The sequence below is a fragment of the Pelmatolapia mariae genome, linkage group LG10_11, assembly GCF_036321145.2.
Source record: "Pelmatolapia mariae isolate MD_Pm_ZW linkage group LG10_11, Pm_UMD_F_2, whole genome shotgun sequence".
Classification (NCBI taxonomy): domain Eukaryota; kingdom Metazoa; phylum Chordata; class Actinopteri; order Cichliformes; family Cichlidae; genus Pelmatolapia; species Pelmatolapia mariae.
The window spans coordinates 57,405,000-57,415,934 of record NC_086236.1 but is presented as its reverse complement, the minus strand read 5'-3'; the positions used below and the strand labels follow the sequence as shown (position 1 = coordinate 57,415,934).

The following is a 10,935-nucleotide window of genomic DNA, read 5'->3' as shown; positions in this document are numbered from 1 at the left end:
AAAGCTGGGACCCCCACGAGTGCTTGTCTTCCCCTAACACCACCTCACGCTCCCTCTCTCTCGCTTCTTTCCTCTGTCCCTTCCTCTCCTGCTGTCATTCCGTCTTCTAGTGGCTGCAGTTACTTCCTGTGCTTCTGTCATGTCTGGGAAACACAAATCAGAACTATGAATCACACAGTGATTACCGGAACAAGACTCAACAAAGTCTAAGAAATTACAGTGGGGAAATGTGACTGCACTTATAAAAACCTGTAGTATTTCTAATTAATATTATTTTTCTTTGCTATAAGGTTATTGTACTCTTACTAAACTGTTGTATCTCCCTAGTAGTCTGAGTTTTATAAACCAAAAATCTCCTCCTGCATTTAATTTACTTTCTAAATTTATGTATCAGGTCTTGTCATTGACATAAGCCGGTTCTTGTCATTTTCTTTCACACTGAGAAATTTAACAATCAGAAATAAATATGGTTAATTCAATCAAAAATATTTTTTTGCTTACAATATTCTGTAGTAAATTAGAGGGTTCATGGTTATAGAAACCACCGGCCAGCTGTGGCCCTTCTGTTTGAGTTTGAATGTTCTCCCTGTGCCTGTGGGTTCTCCCCTGGTACCCTGGCTTCCTCCCACAGTCCGAAGGCATGCTTGTTAGGCTAATTGGTGTGAATGTGAGCATGAATGGTTATCTGCCTCTCTCTGTGTTGGCCGTGTGATGGACTGGCAACCAGTCCAAAGTGTGCCCTGCCTCTTCCCCTGTGACAGCTGAGATGTGTTTGAGCCCCTTGCTACCCCAAACTAGAAAAGTAGGTAAGAGCAATGGATAGTGATGGATAGAGACTATTTGAGTTGATATTTATTTTTTCCGGGAGGATTTGGGAAATGTATTATTATCACTACAAACACAAGATAATTCTGTCATTAGCCACAAGAGGAATTAAATTCTGTATAATTTAGAAATTATGAATAGCACAATACTTAAGAGGATACTAGAGGAGGGGTACCCCTGTGGGCTGTGGGGTTAAGTTACAGATATGCAAACTCCACACAGAAATGCTCTGAGGCAACAGTGCTAACCACGGCACCACAATGCTTATGGAAGTGATGAATCATAAATTGGAAATATTTGGTTTAAATCATCAGTATCTACAGAGGAGGTCAGCAGAGAGGTACAACAGGTACAACTACAGCAATCTGTAATACACGGCGGAGGCTCTGTCATGGTTTGGACCTGCATTTCAGCCAGTGGTGTTGGAGATCTTGTAAAAATGTATGAAATCATGAAGGTAAAAAAGTACCATAAGATTTTGATCCACTTTGCACTACCATCTAGAAAGCATTTGATGGGCAACAGTTAAAGGAGACATCTTATATGCAAACAGCAAAGATCTTAAACTGAGCAGTGCACGATAAAACATGCCTATGATCACAGATGCACACATGCTTTTCACTGGGTACCAATGATATTAAAGGCCAGCAAAAGGCAAACAAGGATCTAAGATGTTAAGCTGGATGAATACCAGAAACAACTTTCCCCAAAACAGACTCCCCAGAATCCTGCATCCAGCACCCCAGGCCTCTTGTATATTTTGACCCGCTCTGTGATTTAATTAAGAGGACATACAGGACTAACCACGACAGATCACATGGATGGCAGGAAGGGCAAAATAGTTAGTGCTGTCTGTTGTTGTGTAACATTGCCATTTGTGACACACTGGGTAGCAGGATAGCCAAGATTAGGGACAGCCCTTGAACCGGAATGTCTAGGTTAAATAAAGCCTGTGCAAAACTGAGCATCTGAGTTGCTGAAGTATCAGCGAGTGCTAGATGTTTTGTTTTAGAGCAGACCACAGACTTTGGCCAGTTAAGGAGGCGTCACACAATCAATAAATTTTATTTATGAGCTAGCAGTAAATGAAGTTAATTAGTTTTTAACTTCTGTGACGTTACATGTTGCAGCTTTCCATTCACAAACCAGGCAGTCTGTTCTGTGGGGGACCTTCGATGCTACTATGGCTACAATTATTCATAGCTTTTTTATATATATTGCAGCCTGTCTCTCCTCCCTCTTCCTCTCTCCTTCCTCTCATCATTCCCTGTAGGGACAGCACTACCTCACTCTAACTAATCACCATGGCAACATGGTAATCCCTGAACAGAAAAATGTCTCTCTCACACACACGCAAATACGCACACACAGAGACAGAGCAGAACTGTGTGTACATATACGAGTGTACACATGGGTGCACACGCTCATGCTTGCACATGCAGTCATGCACACACATTCTGTAAGAGATGCTCATACAACTCAGCACACTGGTGTTTGCTGGTAAGACATATCTTAGCACAAACACACGCTTCCATGCGTCACTGCGAGGGTAAAGCTTTTTCCTGTTTTGTGAGTAGCTTCGTGTGTGTTGGCAAGGATTTAAATATGGCACCTTTGGGGTTGTGTGAGTAAATGCTATTTGTGTGTGCACTAGTTACGTATGCATTCTGGGTGTATGTGTGCTCAGGTTTGTCAGTATTTGTTTATGACAAATATGTGTGTGTGTGTGTGTGTGTGTGTGTGTGTGTGTGTGTGTGTGTGTGTGTGTGTGTGTGTGTGTGTGTGTGTGTGTGTGTGTGCATATGTGCATGCATGCATGCGTGTGTGTGTGTTGTTGATTTCACACTCAGGTCAATGGGTTTTCTAGCTACAGAAGAACAGCCAGCAGATTTACTCTGGTTAGCTTCTCATCTCCGTCATATTGCCTTTTTCCTTGAACCCCCCTCCTTTGACTTTTTGCTCCTGGCAATGTCTGTGTCTATGAATAACACTGTTTTTCTTCACTCAAAATGAACTGTACTTTATTTACTGAATAAATGTTTTACAACATTAATATACAGATCACAACATTGTGACAGGGATGCAAAAAACAGTGGATAGCCAACAATCGCTCCATACATGTAGTGATTATGCACAGGTGCAGGTCATTCACAGCAAAGGAAGACAGATTTTAAGTCATAAAGGCTTCATACAGTATTTAATTGACTGTGAAGGAAGGTAAATAAAGGCTGATATTCACATATTTGCAGTAGAGAACACTTATACATACTAAAACCATTTTTGCTGACAGGGCACTTTAATGTGATAAGACTCCTCTTGCTACACCAGGTCTAATCATCCAATCAATAAAGCTCTTTCTCTTGACATTAGGAGTGGTCGGCAAATGTGCCCAGTTTTAGGGATAGATCAATAGGCTGACTGACATGTCGGATGGATGAGTGAATGTATTCCAATTAGGTGTATCGACCACACTGAGAGACTAACAAGAGTCGGCCACTTTATTAGGTACACCTGTCCAACTGCTTGTTAATGTATCTAATCATCCAATTGCGTGGCACCGACCAAATGCATTTAGGCTTGTACACATGGTCAACACAAGCTGCTGAAGTTCAAACTGAGCATCAGAATCGGGGAAATAGGTGACTTAAAAAGGTGACTTTGGTTGTGGCTCAAATATTGGTGCTTGATGGGCTGGTCCTAGTGTTCCTGTCAGCTAACAACAGGAACCTGAGGCTACAGTTTGCAGAAGCTCACCACAATTGGACAACAGGTTGAATAATGTTCCCTGGTTTGATTAGTCTCAATTTCTGATGGTAGTGTCAGAATATAGCAAAACAGTGGGATAAAGAATGCATCTATCCTGCCTTATATCAACAGTTGAGGCTGGTGGTGTTGGTGTAATGGTATTTACTGGCATGCTTTGGCCCACTTAGTACTAACTGAGCATTGTTCAAACCACTAGAAATGACAACTCTGTTGCAACTCTGTACTGCAATCAGGTCAGTATGGACCAAAATCTCTGAGGAATGTTACCAGCACCTTGTTGAATCTATGCCATGAAGAATTAAGGCAGATTTGAAGGCAAAGGGGAGTCCACCTGAAATTTTATTTATAGATACACATATAATTTCAGGTGGTGATTTCAGGAATCAAAGCCTTGTTGGTTTAAATGGTAAAAATATTCAGTTCTTTAGTTGCTTTACTTGTAGTGTCTGATTTCGACCACTAGGTAGCGCATGTTGGTGACAAAAACTATAAACTATAAGGGCAGAAAAGAGAATCCAAAGCAGCATGTCTTTGAGTGTGTGTGTGCACATATATCAACATATTTATGTACGTGCCTGTGCAGAGTTGTGTCTAAATGTCTGTGCTTGTGTGCGAGTATGTGTGTTTGTGTCTGAGTGTGTCTTTCTTTGTGTATCTTCAGTGTGGCCTGGGCACAGGATGCTGCAGGGTCATGTGCTCTGCTCCAGTGAAAGGCAGTCTGTGTGTGCAGTAGTGGTAGACCAGCTCAGGGATACTGGAGAAAACGCAGCTGCTTTGATCCAGCGTGTAGCACAAGCCCTTACTGCTCTTAGTCTGGGCCACAATGATGTGCACGCAGCTTTGGCTGGTCCTAGTGGAACGAGACAGAGAGAAAGATGCAAAAAATGTGTATTTATCATCAGTTTTCTCCGAAGAGACAGTCCTGTACACAGATGACACAACCAGAGGAGATGAAAAAAAAACGGAAATACTATCTCTCTCCAAACGAGGCTGTGCATTCTCTGAGTTCAGTCGATGTTTAAATGGGGTTAATGATGTGGACTCTCAAATGAATGAGCAGCGTACAACAAATGTGCACTGAGGCGCATGAGCACACGCACGCACACACTCCCACACACAATGGCACCACAGGATTTCAGTCTTTATCCTGGAGAACCTGTTCCTGGCACGCTTGTTGGAAGCGTCTGCTCTACAAATGACACACATTCTCATGCATTAACACCTTAGAGGTTTCCACTACAATGGCAGCTATTGTAGCTCCTCAGCAGCGCCTCAAAAAAAAGCTAAAATCTGGCTTAATCGGTCCTGGGTAAAATGTCAGTGAGAAACAACGCCTAAATGTATTTAATGGAAAATGAGAGCATTCAATTTTAAGCTGTAAAATACATGTGACAGAAGAGGATAAATGTGCTGTGTCAATTTTTACAATTTTTTGCGTACAATCAAAGGAAGGAAATCGGAAAGACGGATTTGATTATCAAATCTATGCGCATTCATGACAATGCTGTATGACAGCGTCCACTCACTTCAGAGCAATAGAGTATTTGCTGGTTCCTGATTCGCTGTCTCTCACCAAGAAGCTGGCTTCCCTGCAGCGCTGCAGCTGAGCCTCAGCCTGCTGCCGACTCACACTGCCATGGTACCAGCTTGGCATTGAGGCGATGGAGGAGGGAGATAGCGGGGATCAGGGTGCGGAGAGAAACACAACAGATCAGTGACATATAGCATTGTGACATATGGAGTTAAGAGAGATGCCAAGTTCATGATATCACTGAAAGAGGAAAAAAGAGACAGATTGACAGGAGGAAAAAAACTCGCTGACAATAAATTACAGTCAGTGCAAATTAGACTGACAGGTATGTACTGCAGAAGGAATGAGTCAACAAAGTCAAAGGTAAACTGGAGACGCCAAGGTAAATAAAATGAACGTGTATGTGACTCTGTAGGGTGTCCAGAAAGGCCTATTAGGACACAAGGTGGTGTTGACAGTGGCCACGGGCAGGAACCATACGTAAACAGGATGCCAGGAGCCAAAACACACTGACATTCAACCACAACATGAGAAGAACAAATGCTAAGTCCCATCTAAAAAGAAACGCCATGCTTTAATATTACGGGGAAGGAAAGTTTAGAGTTACAGTGAGACTTCTCTGTCTCACCTTAAGGTTGCACCTCTCATCCAACATTTATGCTCAGCGTCTCATCGGGAGGTTTGTTGCTGACTTACCCGTCTGGTATCAAAAGCTTAGTTTCACTAAGAATTATCTGCACTTCCATGTGTAATATATTATGTATCCCTGTATTTATACTGTACTGTATCTGGCTTTGCGGCTCTTCATGATGGAAATTTCCTTGATTTCTTTTAACCTTTACAAAGTCAAACTGATTTTCAGCCAAACAATTGGTTAGATGGAGGTGGGAAGGGAGGGCTCTTCTAAAACTTGTGGGCTTATCATAAATAAATAAAAAAATGCAGCATGGAGCTACAGAGCAAGCAAATATGAGGTGCACTTTACCCTGACGATGCTTTGGGAAATGTGATTAATTTAAATAAAGACCTACAATGCACAGATCTGAGATAAAGGTGAGCAGATTTCTTAACCTGTCGTCTCATTTGTTTAATCCCTTTCAACCACTAAATCTGTTCAGGGATGTTGTAGTGGGTGTTAAATTTGATATCAGCATGCAGAGGTGAGAGGTAGGTCACAGGTCTATCAAAGAAATGATATATAAAAAGAAAAGACTCTTCACTGGGGAATATTTTAGGCTTAACAGGTTGGATTTAAACCCTGGACATATTCACTTAACACCATACTAGCTGACAAATAAGGTATCTATATCACTGTATATGTATATTTTACAGGGAATTTCCTTCTGGAGATGAAAGTCTAATAAATTTTATACAGTTATGTAATCTTTTTAAAGTACTGCAGATTTGTTTATTTGACTTTTTATTCAATGTAATTGTTTTTAAGTATATTTTGAGTTTCAAAAACCTGTCTTAAATGTCTCTGTTAATGCACATACTATTTTTGAACATGACATCACCGCCATGTAATAAACCTGGTGGCTCGCGGTCATCGTATTCTTCATTTGTTACTCAAAACTTTACTTGTTTCAGTCCTTACTTATGGACACAAATATGCCTTTTTTCCCCCTTCCTTACCTCTGCTTCTCCAGGGGCACGCTGGGGTCCATTTTGTTCGCCTCCCCATCCAGTGGGGGAATGGGAGAGGTAGGAGATGGAGGGGAAAGTTTGGTAGGGCTGGACGAGGGTGAGAGCTTGAGGGTGGGAAAAGAGGAAGATGGCTGTGTAAGAGGGGCGAGTTTAAGAATAGGAGAAGATGGAAAGGAAGAGGAGGAGGAAGATGAAGGAGAAGAGGAGACAAGTGTTTTATGGCTCCAGTTCCTCTGCCTCAGGGTCTGCTGCTGCTGCTGCTGTTGCTGCTGCTGCTGCTGGCGACCAGGGGTTGAATTGTTCTCTTTACTGAGAGAACAATCCACCGCTTCAAACTGAGCTAAAAGAAGCAGGAGAGACAATATCAACCTTTCATAATAAAGTTCTATCAAAGCATGCCAGTGATGCCAAAGTAAACATATCTCTGGAAATTAATTCAGAAGGATTGTTTTGTTTCCTCAATAAAGTAAACACAAAATTGCTGTTATGTGTGTGCTGTACAAACAAAATCCACGTTATCCTTCCTCCACACCCTAAACCCTAAACCCCCACCCTTCCCATGATCCCTCCCTCCTTTTCTCTACCTGACAGTGCTCTAACAATGTCCTCCTTTCTCCACTCCCACGGCAGTTCGTACTCTCCAGCTGGACGGACATCAGACTCCGGTCGTGTGACAGGGATCCACACGCCCTCACTGTCGCCTTCCAGTCCTCCTTCGTAGGGTATGTCATAGATGTTTGGGGGTGCAGGCATTCCCTCTTCTGCCTTCCCCTCACTCTGGCCTCGATCCAACAGGACACACACTTTCAGGAGGTCTTTGGAGCCCCGTCTACGAACCTCTACAGCAGAATGGATATGTGATTAGCTAACTGTATATAAGATTTGAACAGCTAAAGGCACAGAAAAACAACTAAATTACAGTAGAAAAAAATTACAAATGTACTTTTACTGAAATAATTTACGTGCCATTTCAAACATAACCACTATAGTCCAAATCAGATATTTTGGACAAAATAAACAATAAAACTGAAGTTAAGAAACATTCTTAGTTTATTACAAGCTTTCACTCAAGTGCACAAATTAGGAGTTTACACCACACAGTCTGTAAAGCAACATTGTGCTGATTACATATATAGACTCCACTGTTCTGTCCTTCATTTGCTCGTTTCTTTTAAATAAATCAAGTATTGTTTGAATATTGTCTTTTTTTAACATTTTCGGGGAATTTTAATTGTTATGTTCCTTTTTGTTTTTTTCATTTGGTGCCCGGCAGGTAGCCTGTGTGTCTACACTATTGTGTGACCAAACAATGGATTTACAGGAAGAAAAGGTCAACACAGCCGTTGATTGGCTGACTAACCGGACCGCTTCCTGACTGTTGGGAAGTGATTGGGTGAGACCGGGGGGAAACCTGTAGGTTTTTAGGGAGGGGTGAGAGGGGGGCTTTCGATTCTTGTCACATGCAGGGGACCATAAAGTATCTGGTGTCTGTCTCTGTGTGTTTGTGTATGTGTGGAAGGGGAGGCAGGAGGGCATTAGGGCCAATGTCCTATCGAGAGAATGGGGCAAAGGAAACAGAGGCAGGAGACAGGAAGCTGGAAGAGGAAGCTGCACCCATTGTCCCTGCACAACACTGTTACTATAGCCACCGCCAGCGGGGAGGGAAGTCAGTAGAGAGACTGAGGATCTAGCTTGGCTCTCAGTCCCTTTAAAATGATAAGTTAACAAGAATGTGATGCGGTCTAAGTGCTGAGAAACTTGTATAAGATGTATAATTAGTGTTCCTTTATGTGCTCAGAATACATTTGGCTTATCAAGCACGATATACAAAGTGAGGCAAAATGTTAAAAAAGTTGAATTAAGTTCTCAGAAAAACAAAAGATGGTCAAATAAAAGAAAAAAAAATACAAGGTGAAGGTGTAGGAATGGACATTGCTAGTGTTTTTGTTGTGTTTCTATAAGCGACTCTGCCATTCTGTTTAAAGATGTGCTGTAGGCCTAAGTTCACGACTGAATTCTTCTGCTAAATTCACAAAAATATGTCGTTCACATTTGCTCAACTGCTGAGAAAACAGTCAAAAACTCTGGAAAGCCAAGAAGCACCTTCATAATAAAACTTTGGCTGCTGAGATACGAGATCATGTGACCCTAACCTCACCCGTGATGATGACCTGGGCGTCATAAGGCTCCATGTACCCATCATTCACTCCTGCTCTCTCAGCTTCTCTCTGCTCCTTGGTTTTCTCCGCATCAAAAGGATCTGCATAGTCCTCCAGGATAATCAGCTGGGAAAGGGAAAAGCACAATGCCGGCCTGCTACCTATTCAAAAGTCACAGAGACAACAAGCAGTGTGCGTGTGTGTGTGTCTGTGCGTGTGTGTATGTGTGTGGTGTCCATGACTGAGTGACAAGTAATGGAGGGACAAGCGGAAATACTTGTGCAAAGAGGTCAGCGGATTGTGTTTGCCTGTGTGATCTGAAACAATGAAGTGAAACTGTATTGTATTCTTTTGAGAACGATGGAAACTGAATACAGGGTTATGATCTGAGACATGGAGGGAAAACACAAAGGAAAGCACTGACCTTAAGCCCTGTACTATAATTATGTTTTAATTAACTAATTCATAAATAAACAGCTGCTGAAATATGAAGACATGTTATATGTGCATGTTATATAATTTCTATAAGTTACTCACCGTTGTTTTAATGTCAGATCGTCCTTTCTCGTTCTCGGGTAGCTTCTGTTCACATATCCCATTGAGTTTGGGGGTCTTTTCTTGTTTGTCCACTTTGATCATCCTGCTGATGTACGCTTGAGCCACACTAGAGGTCCTGACCTGGCGGTTCTCATCCGATGACCCGGTGTCGCTCTTGGTGTTCTTGCGACCTTTTCCAGCCGTGAGACTGTCCCACACTGTTCCACCAGAACCAGCATTGTTACGACCCAGTTCTGTAGCCGAATTCTTCCTATTTCTCCCTGCCAACAAACCCCCCACTCCCCCATCTCTGCGCTGATTTCCTTTCAAACTGTCTCGTGAAAATGAAGGTTTGGGTCGAGTTTGTGGACCAGATTCGGAGGCTGAGCGCACTCTTTCATTTCCGTTCTTCAGGTTGATGGGGAAATCTCTGAACCATTTTGCCATGGTTGTTAAGTTGATGACACTTCTTACTGATTTTAAAAGTTACTAAAAGTTACTGGATTTTTTCCCACCTCCTTGCATTAGCCTCCCCCTAAAAGTTACTTTTAGCCGTGCTCAACAGCTCCAACTTTACGCACACTCACTTTGTTCACACTTCGACTGAAGTAACTTTGGTATGCAAGGATATCTGACTAATCACTTTAAGCAGAGCCCACTTTATGATTCTATGCTGATTCCTAGCTCCTGAGACTCTCTCACAACTTCTGGTGCGTCTTGGAGATCATTAGCCAGCTGCTCTGTGTTGCTGTCACCCTGCACCTGCAGTAACAACTATCCCTGCAGTTTGAAAAGTAACTTTTGCAGAGCATAAACTCGAAAGAATTGGAAGTTTTTCTTTGAACCCAGTAAAGATCCCATTCCCGGAGCGTGAGATGGTGCGTCCAGTCTGTCGACCAGGCGAAGTGATGAGAGGAGTGAAAGGAGAGGAAAGTTGGAGTGAGCAGACTGGGGGATGTCGCTGGTTTCTGGGGAGGAGCTGCGCGCACGGGGCGGAGTGGCAGTTTTACTCAAGGAAGATTGTAAATCTCATGAAAACTTTTTATTTCCAGAACCCAACCTCTAAAACCTTTTTTTTTAATTCTTCAACACACAATAAGTTTAATAACTGTGTTCAGCTCAGCTCTACACACATAACATTGCAACAGCAAAAGATAACAAAGGATATAAAAGTTATATTTATTTATATGTTTTTTACACTCAGGGATGTTCCCAGGATTTCTTAAATGGAAAGGCACACGGGTAAGCTATTACAATGTCAAAAATTGTGCTTAAAATGGAAAAGTGAAGTTTAAATATGTCTGTAGGTTCTCAGTTATCCAGGTCATAGTAGACTGGACTTCATTAGGTTCATGAAGATGTTTCCCCTCTTGTGCACGAGGCTTCTCCAGTTCTGCCCTTTCCATGAGAGACAAAACATGCTCATAAATCTAAAGAAGTCTTGTTGCCTTCTTTTCAAGCTCTCAATTT

The 10,935-nt window shown here is 42.2% G+C and overlaps 1 protein-coding gene across 1 annotated transcript; it reads right to left on the bottom strand.

Moving 5' to 3' along the window:
• Nucleotides 1-2,827: 2,827 nt before the first annotated feature.
• she (Src homology 2 domain containing E) lies at nt 2,828-10,369 on the bottom strand. Its single transcript, XM_063487293.1, has 6 exons — nt 9,466-10,369; nt 8,928-9,054; nt 7,354-7,608; nt 6,758-7,109; nt 5,118-5,237; nt 2,828-4,441 (listed from the first exon to the last, which is right to left on the bottom strand). The coding sequence occupies exons 1-6, from the start codon at nt 9,910-9,912 to the stop codon at nt 4,249-4,251; spliced, it is 1,494 nt and encodes a 497-aa protein (XP_063343363.1). The 5' UTR covers nt 9,913-10,369; the 3' UTR covers nt 2,828-4,248.
• Nucleotides 10,370-10,935: the final 566 nt, after the last annotated feature.